At 39.4% G+C, this 17797-nt stretch overlaps 3 protein-coding genes across 6 annotated transcripts; all 3 read left to right on the top strand.

Moving 5' to 3' along the window:
* The first annotated feature begins 345 nt into the window (after window positions 1–345).
* Window positions 346–3901, top strand: LOC126798621 (serine/threonine protein phosphatase 2A 57 kDa regulatory subunit B' theta isoform-like). The gene is made up of 3 exons (XM_050525630.1): window positions 346–415; window positions 878–2331; window positions 3098–3901. Exons 2-3 carry the CDS (start codon window positions 1126–1128, stop codon window positions 3458–3460), a joined length of 1569 nt encoding a protein of 522 aa, XP_050381587.1. The 5' UTR covers window positions 346–415; window positions 878–1125; the 3' UTR covers window positions 3461–3901.
* A 1834-nt stretch (window positions 3902–5735) lies between these two features.
* LOC126798516 (probable carboxylesterase 11) lies at window positions 5736–9268 on the top strand. Its single transcript, XM_050525516.1, has 2 exons — window positions 5736–6791; window positions 8352–9268. Exons 1-2 carry the CDS (start codon window positions 5932–5934, stop codon window positions 8887–8889), a joined length of 1398 nt encoding a protein of 465 aa, XP_050381473.1. The 5' UTR covers window positions 5736–5931; the 3' UTR covers window positions 8890–9268.
* A 432-nt stretch (window positions 9269–9700) lies between these two features.
* LOC126798805 (uncharacterized) lies at window positions 9701–17715 on the top strand. 4 transcript variants are annotated; one of them, XM_050525866.1, is made up of 19 exons: window positions 9701–9927; window positions 10038–10424; window positions 10508–10759; window positions 11129–11319; window positions 11401–11572; window positions 11808–11945; window positions 12021–12210; window positions 12359–12501; window positions 12862–13038; window positions 13159–13269; window positions 13822–13941; window positions 14050–14206; window positions 14368–14531; window positions 14700–14786; window positions 15547–15875; window positions 15964–16030; window positions 16293–16432; window positions 16592–16841; window positions 17202–17715. In XM_050525866.1, exons 2-19 carry the CDS (start codon window positions 10113–10115, stop codon window positions 17532–17534), a joined length of 3333 nt encoding a protein of 1110 aa, XP_050381823.1. In that variant the 5' UTR covers window positions 9701–9927; window positions 10038–10112; the 3' UTR covers window positions 17535–17715. The 4 variants fall into 4 exon arrangements, with proteins under 4 accessions (XP_050381823.1, XP_050381821.1, XP_050381820.1 ...); XM_050525864.1 differs by having other exon boundaries at window positions 9702–9927; window positions 10075–10424; window positions 16568–16841; window positions 17202–17714; XM_050525863.1 differs by having other exon boundaries at window positions 9702–9927; window positions 16568–16841; window positions 17202–17714.
* The last annotated feature ends 82 nt before the right edge of the window (window positions 17716–17797 follow it).

The following is a 17797-nucleotide window of genomic DNA, read 5'->3' as shown; positions in this document are numbered from 1 at the left end:
GCTCTCTTCGTAGTCGAAATAAGTGAATCTGATTTCACAATTTTCTAATTCTTTTTTGAATTCTAAATTTAGGACGAAATTCAACTATTTTACCAGGCGCATAGCTTATAACCGCACTTATTAAAAGACACATCAAGTGCATATGCAAATGCTATTGAGCGCAGTCATCCTTTTTCATTAACCAAAAATATTCTATCCAAAAAAGAAAATTAGAAAAATAAGAAATAAGAAATCATCCAATAACATTAGCCTTACAGCCGCCAAAGATTGCTGTTCTTCAACACCCACCCACTTTTTTTTTTCTTTTCTTTCTTTTTATTCACTCAAAATCTTCTATTTTCTCTCTCTCTCTCTCTCCTCTCTCTCTCTCTCTCTCTCTTAAACAACGAGAAGCAGAAGCAGCTCAACTTTCTCGGTAAGCATCTAACGACATTCATTAGCTTCCCCAAAGATTGTTCCTTTATTTCCTTCTTTGCATGTCTCAAGCTAACTAGGTTTATCCTTTGCTAAAAAAATTTGGATTTAAAAGTTGTTGAAGAAAGCTGAAATGGGTTTTTCAGATCATCCCCAGATCTTGTTTCTTTCTGATCCAGCTGAATTGGTTGTTAACATTCGGGAAGAGGGTCAGAGATTCAGAGTGGATTTTGAAGTTTTTGATGTATTCAGCACCAAGTCAAAGTCTTTAGCTTTTGAAAATGAAAAATTTGATGGTTTTCTGCATCTGGGTTTTTAAGTTAGATTGTTAATTGTTTAGAGGTCAAAGTTTAGTATTGCTTGAGCAAAGTTTGGATGTTTGAGTTTGATTGTTTTGGATCAGAGATCAGAAACCGAGCAAACTGCTGATTTTGCATTGTTTTATTTCATTGGAATTATGCAGCTTTTGATATCTCTGCTCCAGATTTCCTCAACTGGATTGGAACATTCGTTTTAGCTGAGGAAGATCTGTGTTTTAATCAAGGAAGATATAAGCAGCTTAGAATTTGGATTCTGGCTTCATTTGGGAGATTTTCGGGTTAATGTTTCTGGGAATTTCTCAGCTCATTGAAGTTGTGTGATTGCTCTTTCAGTGATGCAGTGTTTGGTTTGAAAGTGCAAGAGGAGAGAGCTTGTTTAGCCAATTAAGTTATGATCAAACAGATACTTAATAGACTCCCTAGGAAGCCCAAGTCAGGTGATCATCGTGAAGGAGGATCGTCCAGCACTTCTTCAAATGCTTCAAACAGTTCAAGAAGCGGCTCAACAAGTAATAAATATGCAAACTCGGGTACTACATCAATTTCAGGCCCTAATTCTGGTCCCAACTATGGAGTTAATCATGGAAGCAAGGTTAACCAAGATGCGAATGCAAAGGTTAATGGGAATTCATTGGCTTCATTCGAGGCATTACCTAGCTTTAAAGATGTTCCGAATTCAGAGAAGCAGAACTTGTGCATAAGAAAGTTGAACTTGTGTTGTTATGTGTTTGACTTCACGGACCCAACGAAAAACATCAAGGAAAAGGAGATCAAGCGACAGACATTGGTAGAACTTGTGGATTACATTGCTTCTGCTAATGGGAAGTTCTCAGAAAGTGTCATTCATGAACTCGTAAAGATGGTGTCCATAAACTTATTTAGAACATTCACTTCTCCACCCCATGAAAACAATGCTTTAGAGGCCTTTGATTTAGAAGAGGATGAGCCCTCAATGGACCCGGCATGGCCGCACTTGCAAGTTGTGTACGAATTGTTCTTGAGATTTGTGGCATCGCCTGAGACAGATGCAAAGTTGGCTAAGAGATATGTTGATCACTCATTTGTTCTCAGGTTATTAGGTCTTTTTGATTCCGACGACCACAGAGAAAGGGACTACTTGAAAACGGTTCTGCACCGTATCTATGGGAAATTTATGGTGCACCGCCCATTCATCAGGAAAGCAATCAACCACATCTTCTACCATTTTATTTTCGAGACTGAAAAGCATAATGGGATTGCTGAGCTGTTAGAGATTTTGGGAAGTATAATCAACGGTTTCGCTCTGCCATTGAAAGAAGAGCACAAACTCTTTCTTGTTCGAGTGCTTATTCCACTCCACAAGCCCAAATGTGTATCATTGTACCATCAACAGTTATCATATTGCATTACGCAGTTTGTGGAGAAGGACTGCAAACTTGCTGATACAATAATCCGTGGCTTACTAAAATATTGGCCTATTACAAATAGTTCTAAAGAGGTCATGTTCTTAGGTGAGCTGGAAGAAGTTTTAGAAGCTACGCAGCCTGGAGAATTCCAGCGCTGTATGGTACCCTTATTTCGCCAAGTTGGCCGTTGCTTGAGCAGTTCACATTTTCAGGTTGGTGGGTACCACTTCATTTGTTTCGTTGGCAATTATAGATGTCCTGTATTGATCTTTGTATAGTTAGAGGTGCTAATGGGAACACAATATATCACTGGTTTAAGCTGCATGAATTAGCTGTGAATGGTGGAATACTGAGCTCTATACAATCTTTGTTCATGTAGCATGTATTCTTCTTCTATCATCCTAAATATATGTTAGTAATTAATTTTTATTGCCATCTAGCTAGGGCCAAGAATAATATGGAGATGATGATGTTCTATAAGCTAACCTGATAAAGGTGCTCCTCAGGTGCTAGCCATCTAGCTAGGGCCAAGAATAAATTGGAGATAATGATGTTCTATATCATATGGTAAAATGATAAAGGTGTTCTTCATGTGTCTAAATTTGCAACCTTAGATCTTAAGACTCTGGTCTGAATTATTTTTGCAATCTTGCACTTCATTTGATATGAGTACAGTTCTAGGTTAATAAAATGAAAACGTTTGATTGTACCTAGTCAATTATTCTTTACATAGAAGGACCAACTGAGGATAATGTACGGAAACAGATACACAAAGTTTCCTATATTTTCGTTTTCACTCAAGTCCTATTAAAAGATATAGTTTTTTTTTTCAATGAAAGGCGGTTAGCATATCTGCATGGTAAATTTGCTTATTTCCTCTCTCTCACTCGCACGTAATTACACCTTATTGGTCTGATTTACTGCTTATGCTATCCCTGTCACTGACGTATATTTGCCCCTATTGGTCCTTGATTGCAGGTGGCGGAAAGATCACTCTTTTTATGGAATAATGATCACATTTCAAACCTAATCAAACAGAATCGTCATATTTTATTGCCCATCATATTCCCCTCATTGGAAAGAAATGCAAGAAATCACTGGAACCAGGCAGTTAAAAGCTTAACACTAAATGTCCGCAAGATATTCTCTGACATTGACGCTGAGCTTTTTGAGGAATGCTTGATCAAATTCCAGGAAGATGAAGCCCAAGAGGAGGAAATGAGTTTGAGACGTGAATTGACTTGGAAGCGTTTGGAAGAGATTGCTGCAAGGAAAGCTTCTGCAAGCAATGAAGCGGTGCTTGTGTCCCCAAGAAAAGCCATGGGCAAACCTTCTGGCTAGCAAGTCAGAAAACCTGATGATGTGATCACATTGGGTTTGATATTCAATTTATTACACGGTTCATAGACTGACATTGCTATATGAATTCTGAGATATTGATCTTCTTGTTGGTTCATCCAGTTCGTTACCCAATATTGGGAATGTCAGGTGATCAATCACAGAGCGTGAAGGGGGCTCCTCATATTGGTTTACCATGTAGGGTGTTGGCTGTATATATCTGATTGGGTGTAGAAGGAGAACAAAGGGGTGTTCCTGCCGCAGACACCGTGATCAAATAGGAGACTTGGCTAGTAAGTTACTCCTTTTGTCATCAGGGTATCTAGTTTACAAAAGGGCCTGAAATTGACATACTTTTGGATTTGGTTTAATAGAGGTATTATTTCTATCATTATCAATCTTTAGTTACATGTATTGTGTCATGTATCATCAAACTATTTTGCTTCTGCTTTCGTGAATGGTTTCAGATTCAAAAGTTATAGAATTTTAGAAGTTATATATTGCTGCCCGTCTCTCTATTACTCAGATAGCTAGAGTTCAAGTTTTTCATTCAGCTGCTTGTGAAAAATTGTTCAAGCTGAAAGATATCTCTCAGATCTAGAAGTTTAACTTATTGTTAAGACTTTAGCTCAGGTCAAGAATTTCTCAGGTCTAGTTTAGTCTTGTCCTGAATCTGTCAAAATGGTTACAACTTACAACAACTCCAGTCTCAAAGCTCATGTAGCTTGTTCATCTTCCTGTGTTTCCCTCCTCAATATCTTCGTTGACGAAAACAACTACTCAGCCTGGTTGTTCAAATTTGAGTCATTCCTCCAAGGCCTTTACCTCTTTGGTTACATTGATGGGACAATACTTTGTCCAGATCCAACCACTTTCTGCTAATGGTTCCACACTTCCACCGCCATAGCAAATTTTTGAGTTCAAACAATGGAAGACTTTGTCCAGACCGGAGTATGGTTGGACAGATTCCTCTCAGTCCATGGATGCTAGTTCCTCAAGCTCTCATACAAGTGCTCATGTTTCAACTTTCAACACCTCTTAACATTACTCCCCTTTTCGATCGTCAACATCATCAAAATATACTCCAACGCTGTCGAAGGTGTAGTCTGCAAAGAAGATCTGATTTATAGTAATGTACAAATAGCAACAAAGTTATTGTAACACCATCCTATTTTCACTTTACTTCAGTTCATAGCTTAACAAAAAAGTTGCTTCATTTGTTGGGTACGTGACCATACCAACATAGATAATGAGCAAGTTTACTAAACCAAAGTGGGATTGAGAAAGAATATGAGAGAGAATGAATGAGAATTCGAAAGAGGGTACGTAAGTCGTTCTTATTATTGTGTTTACTTGTTATTTGAATTCCTTGTTCTAATCTTAAAAATAATCCCGTTTATGTGCTTACTAACGTGTAGGAACTCGAAATCAAAATTATGTATCTCCATGTAAGTATTTGTGAATTATCTATAAACCATGAGGATACTTTTTCAGTTTAAAAAATTGATGTTTTATGATCAAGAATCAATACTCACTCCCCGCACCAGAATGAAATTGGGGATTAATTTCTTCAAATATCATATGACCTACACGGATCCATAATTAGCTAGTTTACTTACAAGGGCCGGGAACTGTGAAGTCATTCCTAAACCGATTTCGGCATACCACATGTAATCTTGAATAATAAAACTCCGGATCTGAAATCTTACCAACTAGACTACGGTACATTTCCTCAAGAAAACACGATACAAGGGAAAGACAAGGCTACATAATAGATACGTTGTAGATATAATTTTTATTTATTTAGAAAAGTAGTAGATACACATTGTCAAAAGATTAAATTCGAAAACAAGCGGATGCATACAGTAGTGGTAACGAGATATTGTAGCTTAAGCAATGTCTCGAGTTTGAAACTTTGTGGGTGCAGCACCATGCATTGGGAGGAGTGTTGATCACCTGGTCAGCTGTTGAGCGCTCAACAACCTTTCGATCTGGTTAAACAGTGGTCAAACAGTCAGATCGGACGGTTGTTGAGCGCCACCTGGTGCTCAACAGCTGACCAGGTGATCAGCAGCGGCATTGGGAGAGTCAACCCCTCTACAAATACCGTCAAACATTTGGAATCGATGACTTATAAAAGAGTACGATCCGATATATCAAATTATTTTTGAGAAAAAAAAAAGAAATTCGAAAGGAGAAAAATGAAAAAATGAATTTTTTTTTTTAAAAAAAAACACCACGGACCAGCAATGAAGCTATTCCTCTGTCTCTGTTTCTGCCCATCTCCTTTCTCCCTCTCTTTCTCTCTCTGACGCCATTAGAAGGCATTTTTAGATTCAAGCAATCTCAGAACCAAAACCCTAGGAAATCCGATCAAATCCCAAATCCACACACTGATAAACAACAACAACAACCCCCTAAACGACGACGCTTCCTCCTCATTTTCGTCTCTGCAAATCTGTAGAGAGCGGAAAATGCCGAGCGTCGCTGTCAAGCTCTACAGCGTCTTCTTCAAGTTCCTCTTGAAGCACCGTCTCCAGAACCGGATCCAAACCCGACCCGACGACTTCGACCCCTTCGGCGTCACCTCCCGCCCCGAAGAAACCATCGCTGCCGCCAATCCCCTCTTCGACGACGGCGTCGCCACCAAGGACATCCACATCGATTCATTCACTTCTCTCTCTATCCGAATCTTCCTCCCGGAGTCCGCTCGCTGTCCGCCGGAGCCGTCCGGTAAAGCTAGGGCCAAGCGGCCGGATCTCAATTCTCCGTCGCAGTCGGATTCCGTCCGCCCCAGCCCCAACGGCTCGCCGTTCCATCCTTCCCGCCGGAACAGCTACGGCAATGCCGCGGTGGCGAATACGTTGAGGGCGGAGCCGAGGAGGAACAGCTACGGGTTTAGCAATGACGCCGAGGGGTTGAATTTGATGGCCGGAGGAGGAGTCGGGGCCGGAGTGTACAGAGGATACTCCCCGGCCAATTCGGCTAAGAAGAGCCGGAAATTGCCGGTGATATTGCAGTTTCACGGCGGTGGTTGGGTCAGTGGGAGCAATGACTCGGTGGCCAACGACTGTTTCTGTCGCCGGATTGCGAAATTGTGTGACGTCATCGTGTTGGCTGTGGGGTATAGGCTTGCGCCGGAGAATAGGTACCCGGCGGCATTTGAAGACGGGTTGAAGGTGTTGAATTGGCTTGGGAAGCAAGCCAATTTGGCTAACTTGTCCATGGGCGGGGGCGCCTCCGAGTTGAAGAAGTCGGATAATCGCCACATTGTGGATAATTTTGGAGCATCAATGGTTGAGCCGTGGTTGGCTGCCCATGGAGATCCATCAAGGTATTAACTTCTCATTACTTGTAGTAATGTTGTTGAAGCTAAGATTTAGATTTCGTTTATTTCCATTAGTGATTTCTTGAACTGTCTAATGTGTTAAGAAGAAAACAGGCATGTAGGAGTTAGTTATAGATTCTTAGTTGTTCAGTTTTGCTGATGTTGCTATAATGTGGTTTGCAATTGCTTGTGCTCGACGATTTAGAGTTTATCAGCATGAGTTAACCACATTGCTTGTGGTCAATGTCTCTTAGGGTTATTAGATCCATGAGCTGATTTTTTTTCATATGCGGCTGGTATCTGAGTTGAGTTTATTCTTTTTCATTTTGCAAAATTGCTATCGTAGAGTATCAGGGGTGTACTGCAAGTCAGATCCTGGTCCAGTTTCGCAAGTGGTGGAAATGCCTTATCTTCTGAGCTCATTTCCACCTCATCTGGACTTGGATTGATGTCAACTGAGACCTATTGTTTGTCAATTTAAGGGTTGCATTGGTTCTGCCAGTTGAAGGCTTAAGAAGGTTTCTCAGGATTTAGAGGGAAAATTAGATTAATTATCCTTTTCTGTAGCTCCAACTCTATATATAAATTAAACTCAATATATAAAGTTTGAGAGAAAAAAAATAGACGCTGTTAGATTTTTCTTTTTTCTGTTTTGAAAAGGTTGCTGTTAGATTTTTGATGGCCTATGGAGTTTGCTTATATTATTGTTTTTTCTGAGTTCCTTTTTGGCTGATGTATTTTCCTGTTTCTCTTGGTAATGAAATTATGTCTCTTGTAAAAGAATTGGACACAGTAGATCCTATCTGTATATAATATGGACTATTTGCTAGTTAGTTCTTCTGAAGTGTTTCTGCTTTTACCCCTGTCTGATTCATGGATCTATTAAATTAGAGTACCTGTTGGATTTATGTAGATTAACAGAGAAGTATTTGTTTTCCTCCGCAGTTTTTTGTAAATTTTTCAAGTTCTTGATGATAAGAGTTAGTAGTGTAAGTAAGAAGTAAAAGCTGAAGTGGGATTTGCATGTGTTGATGTAAGAATCTAAGATAATCCTTGCTTTCTTGAATCTGATTCACTAATAATCATTTAACAAGTGGCTTTTTTGAAATTGGTATTAGCATATTGGTCCAAATGACTAATTAAACATTTAGGAAAGGTTTAAATTGAACTAATTTAAAGAGAAACATATGATACTGACTTGTTGTCACATCTCTAAGTATTGGTATAGGGGGTTCTAGTGTATTGAACTATTATCATAATGGCTTTATTTGTTTTGGTTTTCATTGTTTGCCCGTTTCTCTTGCACCTATCTTAAAATTTGAAGGTCTGTTGATCAGTTTAAAGAGTATCATGTAAACTAGCATCAGTATATATACATTTTAGTTCTCTTCATAGTGTTGATTAGTTTGGAGTACCATGTGTAGCAGCAGCACCATCTACATATTAGTTCTCTGCATTTCCCTGTTCTGTAATTTCTTCCATTTTGTTTTCTTTTCCACGTTTTAATCTACTTCAGGTGAAAGCCAGATTGCCAAATTGCTAACTTAGTTCTGATTTAACAAACAGATGTGTTCTGCTTGGGGTGAGCTGTGGTGCAAACATTGCGGACTATGTAGCTCGGAAAGCTGTAGAGGCGGGCAAGCTTCTGGAGCCTGTAAAGGTGGTTGCACAGGTCCTTATGTATCCGTTCTTTGTTGGCAGTGTTCCCACGCATTCTGAAATAAAATTGGCAAATTCGTATTTCTATGACAAGGCAATGTGTATGCTAGCATGGAAATTATTCTTACCCGAGGAAGAGTTTAGCTTGGATCATCCAGCTGCCAATCCTCTCATTCCAGACAGGCAACCGCCTTTAAAGCTCATGCCTCCAACCCTTACAGTGGTGGCAGAACATGATTGGATGAGAGACCGTGCCATTGCTTACTCAGAGGAGCTTCGGAAGGTAAATGTTGATGCACCTGTAATGGAGTATAAAGATGCAGTTCATGAATTTGCAACCCTAGATATGCTTCTCAAGACACCTCAGGCACAAGCCTGTGCAGAGGATATTGCCATCTGGGTAAAGAAATACATCTCACTGCGAGGTCATGAGTTCTCATATTAATTAGGAGACAAAACCACGATATTTCTCCAGAACATAATCATCTGCCTGTGTATTCTGTTAGAAGATAAGCAAAGAGTATAGCAGCCTGCTGGCTTTACCTGGTACTTATACTGCTAAATCACTCAGGTGGCCTCCGCCTCCGCCTCGGTAGCCGTCGGGATGTGTTTCAATTAACAAAGGTATACCATGTGACCTTGTGATGCTCTGTGTTTTGTAAGATAGACGAGTTGCCTGAGAGTAGGATTTAGATGAGCCTGTGAGATGTACCTCATTTTCTGGTGAGGAGCCATGCCGAGTTCGGACATTGTTGTGCCATTTTTTCCTGTGAATTATGAAATTTCTTATAAATAGAGTCCAATTAATTTTATTGCACTCATCTGTTTCTCCCTCTCTTTTTTTTGAAGAATTATCCCAACTCAATGAAGTGCTTGTATTAGTGATAAGTTCTTCTCATGATGTTTAAGGATGAAAATGTTGGTTTAACTATATCTCAAGAAATGTCATTTTCGAAAATGTCCATTCTTAAATCTTTAATCTTAATTTACAAGAACCGAAGACTTCACAAAGAGTTTATTTTTTTTTTCCTTTTCAGAAATTTAACATCAACCAATATCATATTTGAAAGTATTTATTCTTCCTGATTACAATTTAGTAAGCAATAAATAGCCATCAAAATAAAGAAAAATCTTAGTTGCAATAATCATCACTTCATGCTTTCACCTATTTTCCACTTTTGAAAAAAAAAACTAAAATCATTTATTCAAAATTCACACCAACTCCAGTTTCTGCGGCTCATCGAATCTATCACACCCCCTAAGTTAACCCAAACCCGACCCGACCCGCCAAACCGATCCACCCAGTATATAACTTCGTTTCCAATTTTGGACTAGTCCGATGCACTGCTGAGAGTAATAGCCAACTCTGCTACTCTCTGATTCAAACTCCCCAAAGCTCACCGTCCTCGGTCTCCGATTTCACTGCACGACGTCGTTTTCATCGCCCACTGCTTCGTCTCAGATCTACCGCCTCATCTCCTCCGTAAGCATTTCCTTCTTCTTTACTCTCGTAGGCTCATAGTCTCACTCTCTATCTCTCATTTCATTTACTTCCGTAACGGATCTCACTAGAATCTAATGCTGCTCTACTAGCTCAATTACTGTTTCCAAATTCCGAATTCTCGTGAAGCTCGATTTTGAATGTGGAGGATTTGAGCGGCGGTCACGATGGAGGAGGTGCTAGGGCTCAGAGCCAGGTCCAGAATAGCTATGCTCGTTGTTCTCGTCCTCGGCGTAGTCCTCGCCGGAATCTATGGCTTGCTGAAGCCGGTCTCCAACGGCTGTAACATGACGTACATGTATCCGACGTATATTCCGATACAGTTGAGTAGCTCCGATGCTGCAGCAGCGCCGGCGGCGAAGTACGGCTTGTATCTGTACCACGAAGGCTGGAAGTCGATTGACTACAAGCAGCATCTTCGGAAGCTCAGCGGCGTTCCGGTGCTGTTTATTCCGGGGAACGGCGGGAGCTATAAGCAGGTAGGTCTTCAGATTCCAGTGGATTCTGCTGTGTGTGTTTAGTACGATGGGAGCTTTAGGTTTGTGGAATTTGTGATGTACAGGTGAGGTCATTGGGGGCGGAATCTGATAGGGCGTATCAGGCAGGTCCGCTTGACCGGACGTTTTATCAAGAAGCTTGGTTGACTCCTGAAGAGGGAGGGGAGGAGGATATGGATGTAGGTGGATATGAGTTGCCGAATCAGTACGATTCGAGGTTGGATTGGTTTGCTGTGGATCTTGAAGGTGAACATTCTGCTTTGGATAGTGGTGTACTAGAGCAACAAGCAAGTTATGTTGTCCGCTGCATTCACAGGGTAATCTCTCCCTCTCTCATAGAGGAACTACTTTATTTAGAATGCATGTGGAGATTTGAATCTCGCGATGCTTGATCCTTGATTTCATAATATTTTCAATTTGAAATTGCATCACGAGAAAGAGTTGTAAACCACAGCACAGCACCTAGGTGTGTACATGAGCTTTTCTTTATTGGAGTTTTGTCAAAATATGACGTGCATTTTTCTATGTTGGATATTCACCCTGTCAATTCTTCCTTTTTGGGGACGCACCATCTTTGTTGCTAGCAGCGGCTTGTTGTTTATTTAGTTGGTAGAAGAAAGTTTTGCTTCCAAAAGTTTCTAATTCTCATTACGTTTAACCTACATGGGCTATAACCACACGTGCAGATTTTGGATCAATACGAGGAATCTTTCAAGGCTAGAGAAAGGGAAGGAGCCGCAACCTCTGTGACTTTGCCAAAAAGTGTTATATTGGTTGGCCACTCTATGGGTGGTTTTGTTGCAAGAGCTGCAGTGGTCAACCCTCATTTGAGAAAGTCAGCAGTTGAAACAATTCTTACACTTTCGAGTCCACACCAGTGAGTATTGTGGTTCAGATAATGTCTTGCTTTCTCAAAGTGTTGGCATAGGTTAATTAAATTTTTGACTCTTTCATTCAGATACCCTCCTATAGCGCTACAGCCTTCCTATGCTCACTACTATAGATATGTTAATCGAGAATGGCGAAAGGGATATGAGGTCCAAACAACTGCAGCAGGACATTACTTGTCTGATCCTCCTCTCTCAAATGTTGTGGTTATATCCATCTCTGGTGGTTATAATGATTACCAGGTACCTATGTTGACACATGCCTGGCATACTATTATTAAAGAGTTGAACTGATGTTGCATATCATAATTTACTCAAGTTGTATGTAACTGTATTAGTGTTCTTATGGGTGTATGCAGCACTTATTTATTTATTTATTGATTTTGCATCATATGATTACAAAAATCTAAGTATGTGAATAACTGTTCAGGCTATTTACCCTTAATTTCTGGCTGTTTTACTCTTGGTTTTGTTTTAGGCAAGGACCAAGTATGAATCCCTTGATGGCATTGTGCCGCCTACCCATGGTTTCATGATCAGTAGTACCGGCATGAAAAATGTTTGGTTATCTATGGAGCATCAAGTTATCTTATGGTGCAATCAACTAGTTGTCCAAGTAAGTGAAAGTCATGTTTGGAAGTCAGATTCAATTAAATGAGGTAGGGATATAATGACATATGCTATTGTCCAGGCATCACACACTCTCCTTAGCTTGGCAGACTCCAGAACAGGCCAGCCTTTCTCTGACAAACGAATAAGACTTGCAATATTCTCAAAAATGCTCCGTAGTGCAATACCACAGAGTTTCAATTGGAAGACGCAATCACGATTGTCTCAATTGCCAATACATGCTCCAACTAGAGACGTGAAAGACAGAACTGGTAATATATGATGGCATTTTTCCACATTATTCTTCATGGTTTGCTAAGACCATTGGTGTATTTATAGATCCTGTATCATTAGTGCTAAAAAGGATGCAGAAGTTTCTTTACATTGTTAATGTATTCATTTTACACTGTATAATCGCAGATTCACTGTTTATCTCTGCTGCATGTCCTAGCAATGTTCATTGGAATGATGATGGCCTTGAGAGGGACTTATATATTCAGACAACCACCGTCACTGTTTTAGCCATGGATGGTCGGCGGCGGTGGTTGGACCTTCGAAAACTGGTTAGCATCAGCAAACTTTTCATTGACCATCTTGATAGTGATATGGGAACTGTTCTGGAGTTACTTTCATTCAGGATTCTTTAATTTGTTCATGGTTCTATGGGTTGTATAATTCATTTTCTATATTGCGCATGCATTCCTTTGTTTGAAATAAAAGTGATCTGTACAGTTATTTTGTTGTGAATTAAAGGGGTTAAATTTGATCTATTGCCCTCGCAATGCTTTTGAAGTTTGATTTTCAGTATATACCTTGATTCGTTCTTTTTTCATGTTCAGTTGTTTGTTTCATGGATAGCTCTTGTTTATTTTCGTTGTTCTTTGCATTTTGTATAGCGCTCATACTTTAATCTATTTGTGCAGGGATCCAATGGAAGAAGTCACTTCATGTTTGTGACCAACCTTGCTCCATGTTCTGGGGTTAGACTTCATCTATGGCCTGAAAAAGGAAACTCAACTTCAGACTTGCCAGTATGTAAAAGGATCCATGAGGTGACATCGAGGATGGTGCTCATTCCATCAGGACCAGCACCAAGACAGGTACTGAATGTTGCTTCGTTTTCATGGGTTGCTACTTGCTAGTCATACTGGCTTCTCTGGTACGTTTTTGTGCTGATTTCATCTGCATGATTTGATATTTGGATATGCTTTACTTATTAGATTGAACCTGGGAGCCAAACAGAACAAGCTCCCCCTTCAGCTATTCTCCTTTTAGGACCGGAGGATATGCTCGGTTTCAGATTCCTGACCATCTCAGTTGCACCACGTCCGGTATTGTTTTCCCTGAATTTTATGCTTCAAAAGAGTGATTGGCTTTTGTATTGTTGTTCCTTGTGTTATCTGCTAGACTACTTACTGTATGCTTCTTTTTTCCTTCTGTTTTTTCTTCCTGTTCTTTTTCTTTTACAACTCTGTTCAGATTTTCTGAAGAGTTCGTATTTGTTTGAAAACTTTATTTGATCTCATTGTCTTTCTCGACACAGTAAAATATGTTTTGGCCAGTGTGTTGTAATCATACATCTGGAAGAGTACATGCAGTTAGAATTCAGTATACCGTCACAGATTGTATGTATGGTTATATAGTTCTTGATTTTCTTTAAAATTTGCATTATCAAACATGATTACACTATGAAGTTCTTCTGGTGTCTAATATAGGGAAGGGAAATTGTAAACTCTCAACAATGTCATATTGTTATTTTCGTAGTAAAAGCTGCATGTGTCTGTCATCCTCAGTTACTGAACCTTTTGTCCTTTATATTCTTAAATATGATATTTTAACTGTATTGAGTTTTGTACATGACGGTTGGCAAACTTGGTGATCAGAGTATTTCAGGCAGACCTCCACCAGCAGTTTCCATGGCAGTTGGTCAGTTTTTTAATCCCAAGGAAGGGGAGAGAGAGATCTCTTCTTGGTCACCTCCGCTGTCTGGATTTTCTAACAAGGTTAATATTTTGATGACACTGGGTGATCCTGGAATTTGTAAATTGTAAGTGTAGCTGTAACTTGTTTGGTTATTTATTTAACTGGTCATGACTTGGGTTACTATGCAGGATCTATCTTGGAAGGAAGATCATCCCCTTGCTTTGAATCTATCATTCACAAGTAGCTTAGGCCTTCTGCCTGTAAAATTCTCTTTGAAGACAGCAGGTTGTGGAATAAAGAATTCTGGACTTCCAGATGAACAGGCTGCAGATAGCGATATTAGCAGTAAGAGCTGAGCTTAGAAGTTTGATAACTAGCATCACTTCTATGTTCTATATTTTTGGGTCATATACTCCTTTGAAATACACACACACACATAAATTTATAAATGTTGACATAAATTGTTTCTCTTGTATGACTAAGCTATTTCTCTCTTTGTTTTACAGAGCTCTGCAAACTTCGCTGTTTCCCACCCGTTGCATTTGCTTGGGATGAAACGTCAGGTCTCCATGTATTCACAGATATGTATAGTGGCACAATTGTTGTTGATTCATCACCATTGCTTTGGAGTTCACCCAGAAGTTCTGAGAAAACCTCTGTTATGTTGGTGGTACGATTTCACCTATACTTACTAGAATTTCATTTAATGTTTCATATGATTGATGCAACTCATGCAAGACGGATAGTTCTATTGAAGCAAGAATAGCAAATTTTGATGATTTGTTCCTATTATTGATTGGTAAAGGTATTAACATTTTCATACACTGCTTTTCTTCAGGTAGATCCACATTGTTCATATAAGAGTGCGATGACAGTTTCTGTAACTGCAATTGCCAGTAGGTTTTTGCTTGTTTATACTTCACAGGTAATGACTTTCAACAGTACTCTAGAAGATATTTTTAGGATATCAGTTGTGATTCTTTAGTTTCTTTTGTTCTTTATGCTTTTAAATGATACTGTGAGGTGTTGGAGGGAGTAGAAAGTTATAGACATTTGACCGAAATGGTCTATGTTGTTTATATTTAGTTGCCTTCATGTTATCCTGCCAAATCCTGATTGCAACTACACTTGTACCCAGAAACGGCTATATATATTATATACTTTGAGATATAGATATAAGTCATATAACGATTGACCTAAATCATTGCTGTATAGTATTTGGAGCTATTTGATTGGGAACTATCATATTTCATACAGATGAGTGAACAATGCGGTTCTCTTATGTGACCTGTCCCATCTCCCAATTACAATCTAGTGAGAGTTTCCATCTGTTCTACCAAAACATGCAAAATCATGTGAATACTGAACGAATATAATATCTGTTGAACTGAACATTGTGACAATGACTTAGTGGTGAGGGCTTGGTTCGAGTCTTAATAGTCACTTAAGAACCATTTTATTTTGGCGGTTGGTCATATACTTAACCCATTCAATCTAAATTGTGAGTGGAACTTTCCCTTAGTTGGATGGGCAGGTTGAATCAGTTGGGTTAGAATGTTGCTCAAAGAAGCTCCTGTATTCTTTGTCATGCTCTATGCTCTATAAGGCATTATTCTTTTTGTGTTTTTTTTAAGTATGCTTTGTATTCAGTTCTATTGATCATGTGTGGGGCTGTTCTCTTGCAGATTATTGGTTTCTCCATTGTTGTTATCTTTTTTGCACTGATGCGGCAAGCATGTGCATGGGATTGTAACCTACCCATACCCTCGATGATGAAGGCTTTGGAGTCCAATTTGAGATTTCCAATACCATTTACCTACCTTGCTATTGCACCAATCGGTCTTTCTTTACTTGTCGGATTTTGGATTTCTCAACCATCTCCTTCATTTTTTGGCTTCACCATTGTCTCAGTTGTCTGCTATTTCCTTGCTAATGGCTTGGTAGCCATTCTGATTTTGATATCCCAGTTCGCGTTTTATGGAGCTGCTCTACTGCATACTTTCATAAAAAGAAGGTCAGTAAGCTTTCTTTCTTGCTCTTTGTACACAATTGGATAAAAGATTGTGTTATACAAGTAAAATGATAGGTATTGATGTTTGCAGGTTTCAATCTTCGGGAAAAAGTTCTCAATGGTTTCTGAATATGTCCTTTGGTTTCTGTTCATGGAAGGTAAACTTTATCTTGTAATACAAATGTCATCATTACCAAATACCAAGTCAAGCATTATTATGAAACGGTGTGTTGCTTGTGTGGCTATTGGAAACTGTGTGTCTTTGAATGCTCTCATATAGGTGTGTGGTGATTTGTGCACTTCAAAATTTGATTAGACTATAACTCTCTTTGGATTTTACTTGCCCCTCTTTGTTTCCTTGAATTCTTCTTGGAAAAGGTTGAATGCTGACGCATACTTTCACAACTCTTTTTTGAACAGGTGCTAAGGGTAATAAGAGCTAATCCTCTAATGGTTACAGCACTTGCTACAATTACTTTGGCATGCTTGGTTCATCCAGGGTTGGGTCTGCTTGTTCTCCTGTTCTCTCATGCTTTATGCTGTCATACTGCACTTTGCAGGTATGCGCTTGGACAAGTCGTACATATTTTTTCTGTCTATTTACTGTATGCATAATATTGCGAACTTAATTAGTCATTTCCTATGTTATCTGAAAAAAACTTGATCCTAAAAGTTGTTTTATGTCTTTGTAACAGTTATTTGACAGCTTCATTTCGCAGCCAAGCACGAAAACATGAATTGTTTGATTATAAGAAAGACGGCAATGATGGATCTGACAAACTTATATTCAAACGTGATGGTCTGTCAAAGCAGAATTTCCCTTCTGAAGATACGAGCTCCAATAGCCCAGACTCTTCAAAAAGTTTTGGTGAAACTCAATTAGAGATATTCAATCATCGGCATGGGTTGTTTATATTGCATCTTACGGCAACACTCATGTTTGGCCCATCATTTGTGACTTGGTTGGAGGTATGATGACCATATTTTTGTTACATTTCTCATCTTCATTTTATATCCATGTGCACCATACTATTAGCATGTTGGCAAAGTTCTGAACCAAATGGTCCCTATGATTGACTACCTAGAAGCACCAAGTTTTCAACATTCATCAAGATGCATACAAAATAGTTTCCAATCATGCTGCATATGTTAAAGTAATGCACATGCATTGAGAACTGCTGTATGCATAAGTGTCTTTACCCCTGACCAAGCCATATGGATTACATGCAAATACATTAGGATTTCATACCTTGTTGTGATGACCACTTTTGTGATGTTTAAGCTATGCAAGACTGTCTCTAACGTGAACTAGTATCTTTGTGGTTGCAGAGAATTGGGGCAGAACATAGCTTTCCGTGGGTCTTGGATTCAGCTCTTACCACAGGTGTGATCCTTCATGGTATCTTCACATCAAACCCCCAGTTCAATTCCTTCCTAGTTTCTTTCCCTCCAATCCGAAACCTAGAAGTGAAGATGCATACACTATACCTGTTTGCTGGATACTATTCCTATCTCTCTTCCCTGGCCTTGGCTCCATATAGAGAATTTTGTGTTATGGCTGCTGTAGGCTATAGTTCTATTGGTCTGACCCTCTTACAGAGATGGAACAAGGAGAAGGCAGATGCCCATTTTGTTAGCCGAAGGCACTCCCACAGGCACTGACATCCCCCACAAACACACAGTTACTCAGTGGCCATATCTTCAGTAAGGCCCCTTGTACAAATATAGGTTATGAGAACATTTAGTCCTTAAGAGGGTGAGATTCATTCGTGGACTTGCTTTTATAACCACAGTTTGCAATCAGAATTCTCACAAACAAGCAAGTGAACCTGTTCAGTGAAGCTAGTGAGACAAAATTTTGTTTGTGCCATACGACCCTTTTTTTCAGTTTGCAGGGATAGGGATGGTCTTCTGTGTTTTGTATT

This window comes from Argentina anserina, chromosome 6 (genome assembly GCF_933775445.1).
Source record: "Argentina anserina chromosome 6, drPotAnse1.1, whole genome shotgun sequence".
Lineage (NCBI taxonomy): Eukaryota > Viridiplantae > Streptophyta > Magnoliopsida > Rosales > Rosaceae > Argentina > Argentina anserina.
The sequence above is the reverse complement of the archived record's forward strand: the minus strand, read 5'-3'. Positions and strand labels throughout refer to the sequence as shown.

Bases quoted from the DNA above. Each gene is read 5' to 3' on its own strand.
- LOC126798621 (XM_050525630.1), top strand. From the start codon at position 1,126: ATGATCAAACAGATACTTAATAGACTCCCTAGGAAGCCCAAGTCAGGT. The intron at 2,332-3,097 runs GTTGGTGGGTAC...CCTTGATTGCAG, and splicing joins TGAGCAGTTCACATTTTCAG to GTGGCGGAAAGATCACTCTT.
- LOC126798516 (XM_050525516.1), top strand. From the start codon at position 5,932: ATGCCGAGCGTCGCTGTCAAGCTCTACAGCGTCTTCTTCAAGTTCCTC. The intron at 6,792-8,351 runs GTATTAACTTCT...TTTAACAAACAG, and splicing joins GCCCATGGAGATCCATCAAG to ATGTGTTCTGCTTGGGGTGA.
- LOC126798805 (XM_050525864.1), top strand. From the start codon at position 10,113: ATGGAGGAGGTGCTAGGGCTCAGAGCCAGGTCCAGAATAGCTATGCTC. The intron at 13,039-13,158 runs GTACTGAATGTT...TTTACTTATTAG, and splicing joins CAGGACCAGCACCAAGACAG to ATTGAACCTGGGAGCCAAAC. The intron at 13,270-13,821 runs GTATTGTTTTCC...CTTGGTGATCAG, and splicing joins TCTCAGTTGCACCACGTCCG to AGTATTTCAGGCAGACCTCC.